At 42.4% G+C, this 21,443-nt stretch overlaps 1 protein-coding gene across 5 annotated transcripts in view; it reads right to left on the bottom strand.

Moving 5' to 3' along the window:
- Positions 1-2,038: 2,038 nt before the first annotated feature.
- The window catches only part of fli1 (Fli-1 proto-oncogene, ETS transcription factor), a 30,413-nt gene continuing 11,008 nt past the window's right edge, over positions 2,039-21,443 (bottom strand). For 3 of the 5 annotated variants that reach the window (XM_062385862.1, XM_062385864.1, XM_062385866.1), the window contains 7 exons: positions 21,107-21,261; positions 20,366-20,569; positions 13,269-13,337; positions 6,305-6,364; positions 5,816-5,875; positions 5,652-5,699; positions 2,039-5,400 (listed from right to left, as the gene is read on the bottom strand). In XM_062385862.1, the coding sequence (XP_062241846.1) occupies positions 4,871-5,400; positions 5,652-5,699; positions 5,816-5,875; positions 6,305-6,364; positions 13,269-13,337; positions 20,366-20,569; positions 21,107-21,261 (1,126 nt within the window). In that variant the 3' untranslated portion in view covers positions 2,039-4,870. The remainder of the gene's footprint in view (positions 5,401-5,651; positions 5,700-5,815; positions 5,876-6,304; positions 6,365-13,268; positions 13,338-20,365; positions 20,570-21,106; positions 21,262-21,443) is intronic. The other 2 variants (XM_062385863.1, XM_062385865.1) reach the window with 1 other exon arrangement.

Here is a 21,443-nt window from a genome sequence, read left to right as displayed (position 1 = left end):
TGAAGCCACAAACAAGCAATTGGAAACAAAACGAAAGGTAACATTTAATTTTTCACATTTTCCTATACAAAATACCTTTTCCAAAGGTATTCATACATTTCAGGAATGACAATAATAATAATACATTGGTAAAATTACACAACACACACACAGACACACTCGCACAAGCACACAGAAACATATGCACCAACACAAATATATATATTTATATTTGATATCCAAAATACATTGCATATACGAAGTAGCACAGATCCCTTTAAGTTGATAATGCTTGTGAAACATGGAAGTTAAGGGCACATTACAATAACTTTTTTATGCCCCTCTAATGCAATTTGGGACAAAAATATTGTGTAGCTACGACATAATAACGCTCTGGAAGGAGATCAATATGTTGTGGCAACAAGTTATGAATGTGTTCCCTAATAACAAGACCTGGCGAACACAACTGAAGAAGCAGCTTGGTTGAGTGCGACGTGGCCTCTGCAACAGGCTTTAGTTTGACACACACTGGCTGCACTCGGAGGACACACTGTGATGAAAATGTTTGCAATTATTAATCAAAAAAGACATAGAGCCCTATCCTCAGGCATCACAAGGTAAATCTGTAAACAATCTATCTCCCATTCCAAATAAATATTTAGTGTGTGAGGATAAACTTACTTAAAGGGGAGAATAAAAGTATAAAACATGGTTGATTATCCTGCCGTGCACACCAGGGAGGCCTCATCTAAATATCTTGCTATTTCCAGTTTCACAAGGCACATCCTGTCACCAAAATACCATATGCGAACAGTCAGGCTCCAGGCGCACTAGGATAGGACCCTATATGTTTTATTAATTGTTAATTTTAAACGTTTCCATCACAGTGTATCAAACTAAAGTCCATTATAGAGGCTACATCATGTGATAAGGTGAAATGTTTCATCTCTCATCCAAGAGGATTCCAAGTTCCAAGTACGCCAGATCTTGTCAATAAGGAACAGATTAATTTCCACTCGTTATGTTGTGGCCGCGCAATATTTTCATTTTCTCCCAAAAGTCACCAGAGGGGCTCTATCAGAAAACACTGACATAAAGGCTTTTTTCGCAATCAGATAACATGTCTCTGCTGTATAATTGTTATTTGCTGCCTAACATGACCCGACCTTTATTTAAGGTTTGTGATCAAAAAGGTCAAAGCAACAAAATGACAGGTGCCAACCCCTATCACGGCTTTCCATCTGTAAACAAGACAAAGTTGTGACAGCAAACAGGGATCCAGACACAACAGAGTGGTGGTGTTTGTGAGATGAAAGCCATTGCTTGATGCCCATTATTCTGCCTGCATGTTCTGAACATTAGTCCAGAACTCTCCATTTATGGCTAAATAACAGCGCATGCTGTCTGCTAGCATGGAGCTTTGACAGGTTTTGTTCAGGCCACTCCACTCTGACCTTTCTGATTAACTGCATATTAGTCCAGGCAAAGCAACTCATTTTGGAGCCAAAAATCAAACTAATTGTAAAATAATTTTTTTCAGCATAGATCATTTCTATGAGGTGTCCAGAACAACATACTAAAAGTCCTAAGAAATCCTAGTTGAGTAAATATGTTTAATTCTCATCAATGTGTGCCAATAAGGCCAGGCAACAATACATCCCAATGGGGGAATTTTTTTCTTTACTCCTATCAAAATTAAACTTAACACAATGAAAGTACCCATGAAAAGTAAAAAAATTGTATTACAAGTTTCTTCGGAAGTGAATTTTAATATGCACTTGAGCTCCACACTTATGAATATGTCCTAATTTGCATAGGTAGAAACACCATTCATATGCATGACAAATACATCGGCCCAATCTTCAACCAATCAGCTCACTGCCAATTGGTGATGGCAAAGCTGCTTTAAGACTGGCCTGTAACCTTAAAACTGCCTGGCTTGGTAGTACCTGCCAGGAGTGTGTAATAATTAAGATAAATGCTCACTTAAAGTCAATGAGTGGAAAGAAATGTGTGTTCATCTCTGGTGAAGCCACAAACAAGCAATCAGAAACAAAACGAGAGGTAAAATTTTATTTTGTCACATTTTCCTATACAAAAGACCTTTTCCAAAAGGTATTCATACATTTCAGAAATGACAATAATAATAATACATTGGTTAATTGTAAAATTACACAACACACACGCAGACACACTCGCACAAGCGCACAGAAACATACGCACCAACACACATATATATATATTTATATTTGATATCCAAAATACATTGCATATACGAAGTAGCACAGATCCCTTTTTGTTGATAATGCTTGTGAAACATGGAAGTTAAAGGCACATTACAATAACTTCTTTATGCTACAAATTACATGTTCCCTTTTTATTTCTTCTTTTAAAGCTATAAGTCTTCAGGAGAAGCTGGTGGTGGGTATTTATACTGAAGGTATTATTTTGCATAAAATACCTGAAATTCTTAAATGTACAGGAAAGGGCTACTTGGCAGGAAAAAAGTGATTTGAAATGGAGAGAAACCATCTTAATAATTACATGTTGCATATAGAGTAAAGAAATCCCGGGATATTGGATTAGGATTCAAGCAGGCATTTATGGTTCTGGGAATACAAGAAAATATCTTGTGCACTTAAAGGCATTAAGGATGTTACAACCGAATTTCAGAAACAATATCAATTACAAGAAAACAAAAAATGTTAAAATGTATTGCTCAAATGTACAGATATAAAAAACGCTTACATGCTTAACAAACTACTTAGCAGAAATGGACTTAAAAGGTTTTTGCATTTTTGACCGAGGTCAACTCGTATTAATTCTCTTGACTTTTTTTAATACTGTGTCACATATGAAAATAACTCTGCATAATTTATACAGTAAGTTGCTTTAATGCCTAGTTGACTGATGCTTATAAAATAATACAAAATAGGTCTGACAAACGCACAGCGTTTGCGAATCTGAGGATTTCTTTGTTTCATCTCGTCATACTTTATTGATTTTGTTCTTTGATAAACTACTCAGTCCCAGTAATTTATTTTCAAGTGTCCACTCTCAGTTACTCTGAAGGAATATTTTTGCTCTGAACAGCTTTGAACAACTAAAGATGGATATGTTTCGACGTGATACTGTCACAGGATGATGATGATGAAATCCAGACTTGAGATTCATGTGCATTTTGCTGGGCTCTAGATCAGTGAGAAACTAACATTCAAACACACATGCTGCTCTCGAACTAGGATCCAGCCCTGGTAAAAGAATACGACTTGATTGTCTTTGTAACATGACTTGCTGCAAAGCCACTACTCTGTGCTCACCTACACGGTCCTGACTGGCCTACATAGGAAAGAGGAAGGAGACACCGTGGCAGCCGTTATAGTCAGAGTGCACTTCAAAATCAAAAATTGTCAGATTTGTGGTCAGACATGGAAATGATTTATAAATGTCACAATACATTTAAATGCTAGTGCTGTTCCATCATTAATGAATAGAAAATATATGGCATAAAACAGCAGTTAAGGCATGGCACTCACTCTTTGACTGTGAGGGCTTTGGGTCTCATTAAGGCACATAGGAAACCACCTCAGACTAAAAGTAAATGCACTCATTGCATCGTAAGGTACTTTGGATTAAAAAAAAACAAGCAAACAATTAATAAAAAAAAGCCACTTATCAACATATGGTCTTGAGCTTTGCTATGTTGTCATAATCATTTCTCATGTTTTAGATTAATCAGGTGCAGGAATCGTGGTCTCTCATCGAAAAAGGAATTAATTTCTCCATTCCTCTTTTTACAAAAGAAAACATCTGACAAATTTTGATTTTGCTGCGGGGTATCCCTTTTTACGTGTTTAACAAACATTCACATTAATACTGACATGGTCGAGCAACAAAACATCTGGAAATGGCATGGCTGAAAGGCAACAACATGGCAAACATTTAGTAGCCTAGTGTGTGGGCCCCTGAAAACATCTGACCTGGATTGAATTATTGTTGCAAATTACTTCAATTACAGCTTGACTCGGCTTCCCCTACACAAATGAGTCAACTGTACAGATCGCCACACAACACGCAAAAAAGCATTTTAAGTAACTGAGTTTACCCAAATCAGCAAAACATACAGCGCTTCCCTCTGCGACATTTAACTCTTCTCTAGCCTTCCAGTTTGGAGGATAAATTAAATTGTGAATGGCATATTCCAGTTGCCAAATTTCATTCAGTGCTGAGAAAAGTCCATCTCTTTGAGAGCTCCTCCTTATCCAGCAAATTCCAGGAGACTCTCCACACATAAAACAATGCAGATGGACAGATGAGCAGATAGAGCTAGTGGAAACAAAAGGGTAGTTGCGGTGGGAATAAGAAACCCCAACAAAGCTGTAGACGAGCGGAATTGGAAGTTGCTTGAAGCGTAATGTGCATAATGTACTGAGGAGGTTGTAGATTGAGACCTATAAATAATAGGCCCATGTCTGGTACTATAGCGTGGAGCGGGGGCAGACGGACTCAGGTTGTTTCTCCTGTCTTCTGGCTTTGGTTTGGCAAGGTTTTTTGGGAAGGACAGCTGTCAGTGCAGCTTTCAGAAGGATGGGAAACAGGAAGGCACAGGAAACTAAAACAGACTAAAACAGTTGCTAGTCTTGTAAAGTTAAGTAGTATTCCATTTTGGAGCATAGCATCCAGTTGTTTATAAATTCAATATATGTATAAAACTTTTATATGTATAAAACTTCAATTGAATCATCCTTTATTTCCGTCAGAGGTCAAATGCTTCTATCAATTCAGTCTTCATCGGTTAGGCATAACTGGGAGTGCAGGTCAGCAATTGTGGACTCTGTTGTGGGGAGAGGGGAGGTTTTTAGAGGATCGTGGATGGACAGAAAGGGGTCCTTTAATAGTAACTGCCCAGGTGGGAAGGCACATGGGTGTTAGGGTGGCGGGGGACATTTGGGTTGGGGTAGATGCCTGCAGTTGGTGAGCTCCAGTACGGAGCAGTTGGTCCAAAGAAGTTGGAGGAGGTGACGGGCATGGATGGAGGGTGTGGGGATACGAAGTTGACCTTCTGCTGGTGGGCATGGTAGGAAGGCACATAGGCCAGGTCCGAGGGATACTTGTACATGGAGGACTCAGTTGGATGTGGCTGCAGCGCTTGAGCAATACCATGGAAGTCGAACTTGTATGCATAGCGCTTGCCGTGCACCTTGGTCATGATATTTTTGTCGTAGTAGTAGCGTAGAGCACGGCTCAGCTTGTCGTAGTTCATATTGGGCTTGCTCTTGCGCTCGCCCCAGCGTCGTGCCACCTCATCAGGGTCCGTCATCTTGAACTCGCCGTTAGTGCCCTCCCAGGTGATGCAGCCAGCGTTAGCACTGTCGGACAGGAGCTCCAGGAGGAATTGCCACAGTTGGATTTGACCTGAACCTGATGGTGGACACAAAAGCAAACAGAGGTCAGAGGGAGATCCAGCCTTATTTATTGTCCATTAATTTAAATTTCCCACGGGATGCAAGATGATGCACACAACCAAAAAGCAGTTTGGCAACGCCATTCAAAGGGAATAGCAGCATTTCAGTTAAAGCCTCCGACGCATGCATCAGAGTCCTGCATAAGCAACATCTGCCTATATTTAGAACAGCTGCTTTATAAAGACTTGGACTTGCACAAACTCTTACCTGGATTTGCAAGGCGACTGCTGGTGGGACCCAGAATCTGGTAAGGATCTGTGAGCAAAAGGAGAGATTTGTTGATAATCCATATTATTATGAAAACTTGCACGTAGTAAATCAAATAGTTGAAAAGTCTGTGCTTAAGACAAACAGAGTCGCAGGTAAGTTACCTGGCTGAGGTCTGGGCTGCTCAGTGGACTTGGTCACATTCTGAGTAACCACTGGTGAGCCTACAGGGAGCGAAACAGTCAGGAAACACAGTCAGAGAGCGACATAAAGAAACATCAGCAGGGTTCTACAGATAACCAAGTTACACGTTGTGATGGCAAGTCAGCAGAGGTCCAAATTAGATAAGGCAGTAACTGATGGCTGAGCTGACTTCTTCTGAATGTGTGCTCAGGTTCTGACAACACAGTTTGTAATCTCCAGGAGTCTGACCCACTGTGTGAATGCTTGAATTTCCACTGATGTGACACAGACTTGTGTTACACACTATTTCCCACAACCTGGGTGTTTTTACCTGCACAACATATCACATGATAAAGCTCACCACATCAGGTGATCACTCTCTCTCTCTCTCTCCATGTAAAGCGACTGTACCCGTATCATCCAATAAAAAATGGGGATCTTTTCTGTTGATGATTTGTGTATTTTCTCACCTTTGCCGCTGTGCATGTTGTTTGACCATCCTGTCCGCCGTACAGCATCATATGAAGGGTCTAAAGACAGAACAAAAGAAAACGTTTTTGTGTATTTTAAAAAGGTAGAAGATGGTGAAAAACATGGAAAACTCATAAAAGATCAATGAATGCACTTAAGTAAGTGACTATATCATTATGTGCTAGCCAGGAGGAGACAAGAATATTCACTAGTGCCAGATGACATAAATACATCTATCAAAACATGGTTCAAGGTGCAACACTCTGACCACGAATAAAAGCTCTGATGCCAATTAACGTACAACTGACACACGCACACACAAACACACACTCATACTCTCTTTCCCAAACACAAGCTAATTTCATGAAACCTTGAAAAGCAGCCAAACTGGCCCAGTTTGCACAGGATCTACCTGCCGTGTGTCTGCGGTTCAAACCTATGAAGCTGAGTTGTGTGAAGGTAGACGGCTTCCAGTAGCAGTCCGTCACTCCGACACAAGCCGATAAAACACAGGATGTACTGTTCCCTTGGGGATATCTCAAAAAATACCAGAGTATCCCCATAGCACACCTGGCTACAGCATCCTGGATGGTTTATATTGCTGAGGGCTGATACTGTTGCCAACGTAAAGGGAAATATGAAGCATACCATGGCCAGATATGTGTTGTGTGCAACATGCAGCTCCACACTTTTATCATGATCTGTAAATCTTTTACGTCAGCAGCGTTTCACCTACAGTGCAACGGATAGAGTGAGTCTAATGGTGATGACAGATGTGTCTGACAGTAACAATTGATAGTTTGTAGGCATTAATTCGAAAAATTTAAAACACAGATAAAGAATGAGCAAGTGTCGATCGTGTTGCAAAAAAGTGGAAGAAGAAGAAGAAGAAGAAGAAGAAGAAGAAGAAGAAGAAGAAGATTGGCTGGCCATCCAGCCAATCCCAGCCATTTGAACCACCCACACAGTTAGCTACCGGAAACATTGTGACAGCCAGGTTGCAATCATAATGCAATCGATTGATAAGTTATATCATGTAGCTGCATTGTCGTGGCTGGCTAACTTGTCTGAATAATTAGCTAGATAGTCTTTAACAGACCAATGATGGCCAGCTTGTTAGCATTGGTTTGTGAGAAATGAGAAACATCCAATTAGTTTGATATTTTCCAATATTGTTATTTAGTAATAAAGAAGTCAAGAAGTCATGTTAGGATCCAGTGAGCTAGCTTTAAATCCATGGTTGCAATCATTCACTTTTATAGTAGTACATTAACTTAGTTTTTGCATGACTGCTGTGTAGGCATTATTCCATTTCATTCCATTATCCCTTATATAAACTTACAACTATGGTCTTATTCTTTCCTCTATGATTGCATTATTATATCTGCTCCTTGTTTGGACATTGGAAATTGCATCAGACATGAACTTCAATGATAGAGGATGAAGGAAACTTTGCATACATAAGTAGTCAAATTAAATACATTACTGCTTTTGAGGTGTGCACTCATCACATCAGAATAAATACTTTATTCATCATAAGAGGAATTATAAAAAAAAGGGAGATTAAGGTATGATGGGCTACAATATTCAGAAGAAATTTTTATGGGAAAAAAATGTGGCTGGCAGCGTTGTGTTTATACAGAATATGCATGACTAATCTTTAAACTTAATAGGTTGGATCATTAGAATAATATGGTTTGAAATCCCAGATGTCATCCATTGTTCTGTCGCCATTTGTGTGCTGTCACGGTTTGTTTTATTTAGACATGAATATTTATCTATCTTCAGATTAGTCTCATCATGTTTTATCTTGTGCGTTCACACAAGTCACAACATTATTCAGTCATGAATAATTTAATAAACTGTAATATTATATTAACCGTGTTACCGGTCTATTAACCCATATTTATCTAAGTTTTTACATGGAAAGGCCACTTGATTTAGTACACAAGACAAATGTAATGTAGAAAGCTTTTCATTATTGATTTGTCTGAAACAAATTAAAGTGATCGTCTTCATAACAACAATACATTTGGGGTTTGCGTGTCATCTTGAAACAATTTACCTCATGCAGCCACACCAGAGAGACATCCAGTAGCATCAAACATATCATCAGTAGCCACTGCATGTTTCTAAACACTGTACAATACTGCCCTCCTGTGGATCTCAACACATTGACGTCTTGGTTCCCCTAAATAAACACCAAATAATAAAGTAATCAGAGTCAAATTTATTTTTCCTTTAAGAACAGTTGAGCTCTTGTTTCCATTCTCACTACAACTATGAAAACAAAGTTTGCCTGGTAAGAAACCCACCACACAAGTGTTTTATTGTTTATCTCATTTCATTACATACCACTGAAAATGTAAAAAGACTTCAAATCCAACGTGTCTACTTTCAAAGGATGTTTTCCCTTTCCTCACTATATCAGAATATCCCCAAATGGCAAAAGTTCCTGTAGCTCGGGATCGTTTGATCACTTCATTAGTTTCAAACATCTCAACTTCTAACCCCTGATATTTCAGTAAATGATATTTCAGTAAATTAATCTCTCCTTTCTGCACAGACGACAAGAGGGTCTCAGAGCACTGTTACTGGGAAGAGAGAGTTTTTTTGACGGTGGAGGAAGATGTAAAGAGAAGATGGAGATATAAAGGACATGAACTAAGAAATGCATAAATGAGGATGCGATCAAACGAATTAAAGGAATGCAAGTGTAACAGATAGAAAAGACAAAAAGAAGGAGAGAAGGGACAAATAACAAGTGGGGCTGCCGCGGCTCAGCGGGGCTGTCAGGTTCAATCTGGTGTGGGCCAGCAGGATAGCCAAGGAGCAGTGACTGGGGGAGAGTCCTGGGAGAATTGCGTTTCCTGCCTGCCTCGCCTGCAGACAACCTCTCTTTGTTTTACTGGCCCTTTTTTCCCCTCTACACACCCCCACGCAGCCCCCCACCCCTACTGGCTCACCACCACCAATATATGAAAAAAAAACACACAACGGGGGCCACCTCCCTGTATGTATATCGAGAGGGGGTTACAAATAGAAGAGGAGTTGGTTGGGGAGAGGGTAGAAGGGAAAGAGGAGGAAAGTTATTGACAAGCAGACATATGCAGATGGAGACAGAGCGAGTAAATACACCAAAAAGCACAGAGAGGAAAAGAGGAGAAGACATTGAAGGGAGGGAGGGAGGAGGAAAATGATGAAAAAAAGTAGAGTCAGACGAAGCACAACCTCGGAATTTGCAAAGAAAACAATGGCAGCAAACTCAGCTACTGTCTGGTATTGGCTGGAGTAGATGCCCAGTAATGTGGCCTCATCCACATCTCTCAGATACCCTTGGTGTAGCTGTTGGCAGCAGATTACATGAACAATTTTGCAAGTCAGAATAGAGGCAGACAGTGCCACAAAAAAGTGAGAAACCAATACACATGCAGCACATTCAAGGCTCACCATTACTTCTGTTTCGGGGGGGGGGGGGGGGGGGGGTAATATGACGGAGAGAAAACTGGCGAAACATGTAAGTGAAAGTGCAGGAGGAGGATGAAGCAGCAGATGCAAAACGTACAAAGCCCAGAGTGGTGGGGGGTATGCGGTTTCGGCTGGCCACGCAAAACACAGACATAGACCCCTGAATATGTGCACACACACACACACAGACGCACAGAGCCGCCTCAATCCCCCCCCCACCTCTCCCGCCTTCATTTTTCCAGGCCTCGCTCTGACTGCGACTTGAGCCAGTTTCCACTCCGGTCTGGGGTGTGGTGCACGCTCCTGGGAGACTTTGACTGCAGGACCAGTTAGTCAAAACAAGGCCGAGAGCTAGACAGAGAGAGAGAGAGAGAGAGGGAAAGAGAGAGAGAGAGAGGGGGGCAGAGAGACGGAGAGTAAAGGACAAAAACAGCGAGGAGATGGAGAGGGAGAAAAAGAAACTGTGCATAGAGGGTGAGACAGACAGAGAGAGAGAGAGAGGAAAGAAGAAGATACAAGTTGTGGACTGTTTTTAACCCAGAGTCTGAGCCAAGGAGAGAGACCCAGACAGGATAAACTTTTTTAATACCCGTAATACAGGTGCTTTAAAAGCCATCTGTGTGAGGAAGGAGCCATGAGAGGAGGAGAATGATGGCAAAGTACAGGAGCTACGCACAGCGACGAGACAGTTGGTGCATGAGAGCAGAGAAGCATCACTTAGAAAAAACTAAACATTTCAGCGACGGTGGTGCACACAAAAACACAAACTCAAAAGGGCAATAAGTTACAGGCAACTTTCGCCCACACCCTCATTGTTTCTATTTCAAAGAGAGAATTTCATCTCTCATTTATTTATTTATTAACTTTCAAAATGCAGCAAAGGGGAGCAATTGACAGTCGTGGATTTATAAGAGCTTGTGCACATAATGGCACACTTCTAATTGTATTGCCACTTTGACTTGGCAGCAAAATGAATGCATTCGCAGAGGTGAATCATCATCTTCCCACATTCACCGAGAAGCGGCGGAGAATATGAGTGTTCTCACTACGAAAACACAAAATCCCCAAATGTCAGAGCAGCAACACAAACAGAAAGGAAAACATTCAAAAAGGTGCAAAGGCTCAGTAACAAGCACTGTATGGATATAAATGTAACACCTAGATGTACAATGTACGTTTAACTAACGGAACATATCCACCTAAAAGTCATGTAAAAAGCATACGTGCTGTACTAAGACATACAGGAACTCACCCACTCACACACATGCCTATCCATAAGCAAATCGCAGACACAGACTTAAGACACACACACACAAAGCCGCACACACCCTTTCATAGCTGCTGCATTCCGTGTTTTATATGCTCTCTTTTATTCATAACATTGCATTTTACACCATAGAGTCTGGAGCAGATTAAGGCTTGTCTCCTGCTGTACGCTCGTGCTTACTCTACCCCAAAGAGCCTGTATGGTATTTGACTGTTCTCAAAAGGCAATATGAACTCGAACATCTGGCAATGCTGATCGGTGAAAATGTTAATAAAGGCTTCTGCTAAAGAAACACCGCTTTTTTATTGTCGAGTCACAATTTCTCAGCTCGAACTTTTGAATGTTTTGTCGGTCTCGTTTCACTTTTTCAACACGATTTGGTATTAAAGTTATGCTGTCGCACATTTCTGATCAAAGTGTTTTATGTGTGGGGATCAATCTGAGAATATGGTTGTATTTAGTGATTCATGAAAAAGTACATGTAACAACTAGAAGTACAGTCAGCGCCGCAGAGGCCTGTAATAGAAGTCACTTCTTGTGCAAAAGGAAATACGGCTGCAGGGAGTGACACTCTTTTCCTGCCAGTCGAAATACCTGCCTCTGAGAACCAGGAAGGCCGGGGTCAGGGGGTGACCGAGCAGAACCTTATCTGGCCTGCCCATAGGTCTATTGGTATTGATGCCGGGGCGTGAACAATCGCGCGGTCTGTTCACGCTCACCACTGGGGCAGACAGAGCAAGGCAGAGGGCATTCTTGGACACTTATCGGACCTAGTGTTTCCTCTCCGTCTGCCTTGATAGCGCGCCTCATCCTGTGAGCAAGGCTATCATTGTTATTGCAGTCCCCGTCTCTGGTGGTGACACCTTATAGCTGATTTAAAGGATGTTTAGCTTCTTTTCTAACAGATAGGCCGTGCAGCCTTCGCATAGTTCACGTTGTGTCAGCACAAAATAATGTTTGTAGAGTGAGAAGGAATCGAGAGGAAAGAGACAATCATCCTGACACAGGGTGTTGTTCTCAGACCGGCTTGGGCAAGACATTTTACTATTCAGCAGGAACAACAACACAACAGGTCACATGTCACTGCAGGATTTGTGATTTATCCTAAACTATCAGTTTAAACCAAGGTTCAGTATTCAGGCTCAGCTCAGACACAGAGTGGACCCAGATTTAAATAATGCAAAGTATCGGATAAATAAGTTTCTCTACTGAATTTTTCTCAGAATGAACATGATGGATCTCTAGATGAGGTGAGCCAATAGATGTTGTTCCCTTTGAAAAGGAGGTGATGATTACCACAAAACTTGGAGGATTATTTGTAGATGTTGTTTAAAAATGTCTTCACATTGAGGAACTCGTAAGTGTGTGTAATTTAGTGCAGTTTGATTAAAATGTAATGGGAAAGTCGGGCGCTGGCAGAGGAAAGCGCTCAACTGATTTTGCCCTTCTGGTTGCTTTTTTGTTTTAAGCAATGTTAATGATAAGAAAGAAGTCTCAACAATATAAAGACATATAATGAATAATTATAAAAATTGCATTTGATTATTATGTATTCTATTCAAGTTGAATTGTTAAGTGAATTAAATTACCCTTAGTATTAAAAAACTGAATAGAATAAGCAGTGTAAGAAACTGTGTATAAAAGTGAAATGTGTTAGGGTCTTACACAGTTTGAATCAGGAGTGTGACTGAAGTTTTGACGCACTAAATGGGAAAAAGTGCAAAGTGACACACGTCTTTCAATTTCAATCTAGCCTGAAGCAGCAGTACAGCTTTCCATTCATATTGTTGGTTCAGCTCCTCTCTCTGACGCCTGTCTCTGCGACAAACATCCTCATTCACGTCTAACATCCTGCCTCGGTTCCGTCATGGCTGCACTCTCAGTCCGTTCTGGCTCCCGATGCCGTAGACAGAGCTCATCTGCACACTGCTTTTGTCTCAGAGCTGATGTGTTGCTACGGTGTTCGAGTAGAAGGCCTGAGTACAACAGTCTGCTGGAGCAGCCTGGCTCATATTATGTTTTACAACACAAAAGGTGCACCTGCCCAGAGCTTTGTTACTGACTGCATGTGCTTTGGGTTTGTGTGAGTGGTGTTGTATTGAATCTGGTTGGCACTGTGAAGCAGACATGACAGATAAGAATTATTTGACCTCTGTATTACACAAAAAAAATAAAAAAAATACAGACAGATAGATACATAGAGAATAGAGAGAGACATGTGTTCCTACCCTCTTTGGCAGCCAAGCGTGGGGATGGATCTGTGTGAGATGGTGCATTGTAGGATAATGATGAGCTACCTGTAATAACAGGAAATAATGCATCAAGAGAAATGAATGACACCACAAACAAGCATATAAAAACCAGGGTAGAAAATGTGCTAATTTAATCAATTCCCAAGAGCATTCAGTTATTAACAGTTTATATTATACACCTAACTTTGACTTTAACTTTAACTTGCATTTATTTAAAATAGACATTGTACATTAATTAATATTAGCACAATGGTTCATGTACCGGCGTTTCTTTTTTCGACGAATATATAAACATGATTCAGTATTAGCAGTATAAGAAGTACTTTATTAAAAACTGTATTATGAATCATGATGAAAGTGAGACATCACTTATCCAGAAACCTGGGTGACAATAAGTTAAATTGGTATAACAATAGCCAGTAGGTGGCAGTAAAAAGTTCAGATCGATTACTGTCAAGCAGCACTAAAGCGCCCTTTTCATTTGTTGAATAGTATTCCTGTTTTGTCCCTAAAAACCAACTCAGAAGGAAAAATGGCTCGGTTCACATAAATCCTGTCCCAAATAAAGCACATCCAGCACACAGTCAGTCCTTTAAAGGTAGAGGAACAAAAATGTTGCCTGTCAGCATTTAACAGCAAACACTACTCTCGAATAATAAAGTCAGGGAGGCAAGACTGTGCACATGGCTGCCTATTCATTTCACCTTATGGAGCAGAACTCTGAGCTGCATTCCTCCACTTACGCAGGCACCCTGGGCGGCACCAAAATGCTCCCTTAATTTTAGCTGCCCCCAGGCATAAATCAGCGAGTGGAAAAACAGACCCAAAAATGCACAGAGGAAACACAAGGGCAGCGACTTCATAGGGAGTGTTACGATTTGGGGAGCTGCTGAGCCAGGATGATAACTTTTGTGAATGGGACGGGAAAAAAAGAGACGAAGAACTGCAGAGCAAAAATTTAATTTGTGATGTGCTGATGAGCACGCTGTGCTCGCTGTGTGGCTGGTGGTGTAATTGGAGGTGGAGGGGCCCATGGTGGCAGACTAGGGGTCTGTTTTTTTAGGGGGTGGCCAAGGGGGAAAAGTGTGGGGTGCTCTGCAAATGTATTCTAACCTCCAAACACCCCTCCCCTGCTCTACCTACTCCACAGCACCCCCAAGGCTCTGGGTCGAGTTTAGAAACCTGGGGGCCTCAGAACAGGGGAGCCATTGTATGAGGCCGGGTCCCTGCTCAGCAATCAAATGCAGCTCCCCGTACAAAAATAATTCCACACACTGAGTGTAAGCGCACGGGGGCAAGCAATCCGCCAAAAGCGCCATCTTTGGAAAGAGGGAAAAAGTGTAAGAGTAAGATGCACAGACTGTCAGAAAAAATTAAGTAAAAGGGGGAGAGAAGGGGGGAGGGGCAGGAAGCGGCTGTTAACCCTTTTCCTACTGCGTGCCACATATGTGGGCTGACCCAGACAGGCAAACAGGCAGCATTGCTGAGAAAACCTCAAACCATCCCACAGACAAATGCAGGGCTGCTGTAAGAGTGAGAGTGAGAGAGAGCATGGGGGAGAGTAAAGCCTGAAACATGCTTCTGCGTTTTCACGGGCCCGTAAGCGCAAGAGCCCTTCCGGGTCCCTTACGTGCTTATGTATCCCTCCTTACGTGCTGACGGGTGTCGACTCCCTTTTCTAAAATTTACAGCAAAGCTCCGCAAGCTCACTCAGCCCGCAAAGGCTGTGATTGGTCTGCTCTACATCCCTTCTGGAGCTGCATTTCCGGTTTCATGCCCCATAATACCGGCAGAAATCACGGAAGATTTAGAAGAATGAATATGGACCAAATAGAAGAGCACTTGGCAGAAGATATCCGATAGTATGATCACTTGTATAACCTGTCACTGACTGGCGGATTTGTCCGCCAGAAAAAGGCTACGAGGAGCCGCAGTGGCTATGTAAATAAACAATCGACGAAGAAGAAAGAAGGCGTCTCTAAGGTCGTCTTCGACAAAAAGCATTACTCCGCCAAGTGTTCTGGCGCGGAATTGCTTTGTAAGACGCACAACGGTTGGGGAAGCATGAATGAAAACGAGTCTTGCGCCACAGCGGCGTGAAAAGACGCAGACGCAGTCGCAGAAGCATGTTTCAAGCTTCAGGCAGAAAGAGAGATAGAGACCACAGCTGACAGTTCGGTGGAGGGAGTCTTGGCTGCGCTGCCTATTTATTTGGACGGCCTCTTCCTCTCTCAGAAAACAAACATGTCCCGGTAATCTGACAGCACAGTGGGAGGACTGGCCAGTGTTCAGCCTCTGAGACCCTCAGCTTCCCTCTCATTCCCTCTCCAGTCACATCTGCGCAGAGTCTGTTAGATTACATAACATCCTTGAACCGTTTTCATTTCTGTCCTTGATTGATGGCACTTTTCAAAAGCCCCTGTCCTCCAGTTAGGCACACCCATAATATTGACAGGAATCTTTCAGGGCTAGCTCAGCAACGTGACGGACCTTCATCAGGCCACTGTTGTTTACTCTGCAGCGCTATATGATACCATTGCCTCAAACATGTGGTCTGAGCTTTGTCAATAAACCCCGGGTCCCAGTCACCTAGTTTAAGGCAACTTGTCGCCAAGTGATCTCCAGCCAACAGTAAGTCATCCTTCAACTTTATAGCATGAAGCTGCACTGACATGCCCCAATGTCTCTTAATGCAATCTTTGAGGATCGCAAAACCTGCAACAGGTCCTCCCGAACCACAAAATTAACCTCTACCATCCAATGACATGATTCAACGAATAACTCTAACCATGCCAATGATTGAAAAAAAGTGTTTACATTAATTTACTAATTTCTCAAGCCCAAAATAATACCTTATATTTATCGTTTCTTTGCTTTTGTTCGTCAGCCATCAGTCAAAGGACCTTCAAACAAAAACGCTTGTACACCTGCATGACACATTTTCTGTCCTCCAACACATAGACATAGGAAATGATACTTTCCTGTTCAACTAGCTGTCAGCCTGTGCTTTGGAGGTAATTTCTGACCATGAACAGACATTTGCCCTGAATTCCGTCACCATAGTGAAGCTACGCTCAAGCACCCTCTAAACTAACCTTAATTGGTACCTCATTGTTCTGAACATTACTCCACAATGTATTCTTATTTTTAGATTAACATCGTGACATCACAATGATGCAGGAGAGTTGGCCGGACCCCTGACATGGTGTTTAGGAGCAGTGTGTTCTGTCTGGGAGAGGAGCTCCCTTTCCTGCAGATAATTGGCTAGATAATGTGTTAGAGAAGAGAAAAACTGAAGAAAGCACAATACGTCTATTTCAGTAATCCTTTACTTAACCTAACTGTTGCAATGCATATATATGTTACAGTGAGAAAGAATAACAAAAATATAAAATTCTTAACTGGCGATTGGGTTTCAGGTCCAATTATCATGCCTCCAAGCGGCTAGCTTCAATTATAACTATCCTCGTACTGCTTCCTATCCACCTCCACTTATGCTTATAGGGTGTATGTACAAAAAATGTTGGCACGCTAAGTGTCTGAACCCCAGTAGTCAAGTGAGCAGCCCCAGACTGTGCCGTAGTGGTGGCTAACAGCAGACAGCTAACAGTAAAGGGCGCGGAGCCAAGTCGTTGAGCCCCTCTGCACCAGTGATAATCTGCCAATTGAAAGAACTAATGCAAGGGGAGCTCAATAAAAATGTTGTGAGGGGAGAAAGAGGAGAGAGTGTAAGTGAGAGAGAGCGAGAGAAAGAGAACGAGAGAGCTCTCCAGACCTCCTTTTTCCCTACTCAGCCTTCGAGCCCAGATGTTTATGGTCTGTATAAACTATTGAGGGCTCGAGAATGTCCCCCACTCTGGAGCAAGCAGCAGCCGTGCAGAAGCCCAGACTTATCACTCTCCCTCTCTCTCTCCGTCTTGACTCCCTCACTGTAAATCCATCCAGACACACAAGCAATGGCGACAGCTGGGAAACAGAACTATTGCTATTCTCCAAAGGCACTCAATCATGACCACCTCGCACTGTTTCCACACAGTTCTAAAAAATAGTCCAGCCGAGACTTTTTTCTTTTACACTCTTAACATTTTATAACTGCTTCTCCTCCTCACATCCTCCTGCCCTTGTCCTCAAATAACTACTGTAAAAGCTATCTGTCAAGGATATCTTTTTTTAAGTTTCTTTAGATTCACAGCAGATTTGCTCTCAATTCTCAGTCTCGTCACTTTCCCTCTTGACTCCCTCCTTTCGCTGCTGCCTTCTTCTCTCTCTGTCTCCCCCTCTCTTCTTGTATCTCTGCGTGTTGGAGGATACAGCCTCTCGTTGTCTGAGGTTTTTTGCTCCGCTCCGTTTCCAGCACATGTGGTATCAAACCGACCTACATGGGTGCGATAAAGCAAACAGTCCACAGTCCCTCCCTGACAGACTAATTTGAACAAATTCTCAAATTGCACACAAAATTGAAAGCACATTTGGGTGTGGGCGGCCATCACTTATGAAAATCTGGATAAGTGACCAACAAGACGGCCAAAATAATGCATGGGCAACTACCCTTGTTACTGTAAGCAGCTGGGCTTCCAGACAAATACCCGTGGTTTCACCAGCGTGGGTGTCTGAACAACATTTCTGCACATGACGTGGCAGGAATTTTCTTTTTGTTATGATATGTCTGTGTGGTGGATAAGTGTGTCCCTGCCTCATGCACAGTGTACGTCCAGGACTTAATGACTCTCAGGAATGTTCATCAGAGGTTCAAAAACCAGGATCGAACGCAAGCATCATGCTCACAGATTTGTATGAAATGATTGCAGAACCCCTTGGACCATCCATCTTTTGGAAGAGGATCGGGCATTATATAGTAAAGAGATGTGAATAGGTTTGGTGGAAGCTGTCACATGACCTGTAATCACTAATACTTCCAGGGCTCCGCCTAGCCTCCCCCTCCCTCTTTCTCTTTCTGTATTCTGGGAGCTCGGCCCGGCTCCAGCTCTCGTGAGTGAAGCCAGAGGTCTATTTTCTGGACGGGGTTACTCCTCGTCTATGATTGTGTTTGTTTGTGCTGCGGGGGGAGAAGAGAGAATGGCTTTAGTTTCCAAATCAGCCCTGCAGCGTCTGCATGAACCCTCCTCCTCCTCAGCCCTCCTCCTCCAAGTCCTTCTTAGTCTTCCTCAGACCTTCATTTACAAACATGGTTCCTCTTGCCCTTAGGCTCCCAGTGTCAATAATACATGCTGCTCACTTCTCAGCGAGCTTCCCCAAAACAGGTCAGTCAGTCCAGGCACGGAATGGGAGCATTCATCTTTTTTGATTTTTGGGAACGGATCCAAAGCAATTTCAACTGGCAAGTGGAGAGGATTCCCAAGACATCTCTTCTGTCTCCAAAACATACAAGGTCTAAATCAAAAAAAGGACAGCAATGGGCAGAGTCGCGGTGCAGCACGCCTAAGCCGTGGCTAAGTCCCGCAGCCAGTGGCCATAATGAAAACTGCTCTGCGGAGTGTTCCCGGTGGCGGTCAGACAGATCCACCCGCTGCAGCGCTACACAATGAGGCTGTTATACTCATGACAAGCATCTCTCTTTCTGCCCAGACGCTGTGCACAGAGAAAACTGTTGACACCCACAAAATATAGTTCCCATTACATCACACTGAGGCCCATCACACTTTTTTGGGAGTAATGTTAAATTTAGTCAAGCCATCAGTCACTCCACCCAGCGTGGTATCGTTATATTGTGCAGAAGCAGATTGCACTATTTAAAGGTGTAGAACGCAAAGAATTCAAAGAGGAGATAAACGACTCTCTGTAGGTCCACCAATCGCATTACACCTGATCTGCTTATTGTTATAGTAAACAGTGGGTCAAAGATATTGTCAGAACTAGATATATCACTGTGTATTCAAAGCAATACCCACACCAGATGTTACATCTTGTATTGAAATGCAATTTGCATACTGACTCAGAAGATTGGCTTTGTTCCCCCGCCGAAACATATGAAGCAGGATTCCAGCGAGGAACTCTTCAAAGGTAAGAGGCTCAAATTTAGTTGCCTCCGTTGCAAATTGCAGATCAACTTTCTTTGCCGTGCTGAACACACAGGCCTAGCGTGATTCCTGAGGCAATGCACCTGGCCTTCATCTTTCTGTGGACCATGTGGAATAAGGCACTGTAAAGTGTAGTGGGGGGATGCAGTTGATGGTTATCTGGGGAAGGGAAAGAAACCCTCTTGGTTTCCAGAGCTCTGCTTAATGCTGGGTAGACATTACGGAGAAATGAGTTTCCAGTAAGCAATTTCATTGTTTATTGACGGTAATATGAATATAGTTCGGTGACAAAAAAAAGTGTCATGTTGTTTGCTTGGGTTTGGTGTTCTTTCACTCTCTTGTCTCATCCAAAAGTAGAGAAAAGTATATGAGAGGAGAATTGTGTTTTCAAAGGCAATGTTGAATTTGACTATTCTTTGGCAACGATGGACGCCAGAACAGCGGAAATACGAGCACAGTGCATCAACATTATTGTCTTAGTATCGCCCTTCTGCTGTCAAATACAATCATCATTTACTGATAATGTTTTACAATTGAAACAAAGATAACTGCCATCACTGCCTTGCCATCCAAAACAACAGTTCAAAGGACAACATTTTTCGATGAGGGGAAACAGGGAAGAGAGGGCCTCCTCCACTGACCACTCCAATCCCATCGCATCTTGTCACTACCACCCTAAGAACTGACCTGGTACTCGATACAAAACGGTAGCCAGGAAGATTTTCCTTTAGCCTCAGCGTACCCTAAAGTTTAGCCTGTGTCAGTGATTAAAGGGCCACAACACTTGATGATGCTAAGGTGCACAACTGAAGTTATAAGCCGCTGGTGGCTGCTAACTACATTCATAACTTAATTTGTGCAGGAGACCTTCAAACCTACAAGAGATATATACAATCTTGTCCTACATTTTAAAACTAACTTTTATTTGTCCAACAACTTTAGTTTGTAGTCAAACATTAGTCCCTGTATGTCAATAACTTATTATCTGAAAGTGTATCTTTCGATTTGCCTCTTTTCTTAATTAAGTGTACTTACTTTCCCTGAGGTAATTGAGATGAGAGAGAAGCACTTCGGCGTTGTACATGGTGGTGAGCCGGAGGAAGTCGTCCTTGCTCATCTTGCAGAGGTCTTTGCCGTCTGTGTTCTGAAACATGGCCGTGTCCATCTCCAACAGGCCATACTCCTTAATGGCCCACTCTAGCCACTGGCGCACATGATCCTGGGACCACAACGACGGGTCTGCAGGACGAAAGCAGAATGTTATTGACTTACTTACATGTTGCATTTAAGGAGTGTCCTCCTAGTGGTGCTCTTATTATGTTAACAGATGAGAAGCCTTTTGCGTCGGTTTAATACTAACATTCGCTTAGGCTTTAAAAGGGAACATTTACCAAGGATCCATTAATAACATATTCTCATTTTTGGGGAAATCCAATCAAACATGCACTTGTTGCTCCATGAGCTGGGTTGTTTCACACTCTGAACCAGTGAAGAAATAAAATAAAATGTAGTTCTGGCAAACAAGCTTACATCTCTACCTGCACGGACTCAGCCGTACTCACCCGTACTGGGTGACAATGGAACAATGCTTTGCACCTCGAAGTGGGTAAATAAAAATGGCACTCATAAAACTTTTACAGCATTGGCAAAATGACATCAGTAGAGAGTAGTGGTTCTGTGTGTAATCACAGCTGTGGCGTAGGAGAAATACCTAGAGCAACTTGCACGATTATGAAAACACAAGCACCATTATTTCTCTCTCGTAGCTATCCTTACCTGCAGGTACAATGACTCTGCGCTCATTGGTGGTCATGTTGGGGGGTGGGGCATTCTTCTCGTCCATGTAGTTTCCATAGTTCATCTGCGAAGTGTCATTACCCCCCACCAGCTTATTGCATTTACCCACGCTGCAGTCCACTGGAGACTCCCTGCTACACAAACACGCACGATTATAAAAGTATTGTCAACAGATACATTGGGAGTTGTTCGTTTTCTTTTCCAGTCATTTACTTTGGCATGCCATTAGATGTGACGGCACCACACTTGCAGGGATCTAAGTTATATAGGTATAAGGTTATTTATAAACCTTACATCAGTAAAATATGTGGATATA

Source organism: Platichthys flesus, chromosome 4 (genome assembly GCF_949316205.1).
Source record: "Platichthys flesus chromosome 4, fPlaFle2.1, whole genome shotgun sequence".
In the NCBI taxonomy this organism is placed as follows: Eukaryota; Metazoa; Chordata; class Actinopteri; order Pleuronectiformes; family Pleuronectidae; genus Platichthys; species Platichthys flesus.
This window is presented reverse-complemented; position numbering and strand designations above follow the sequence as displayed.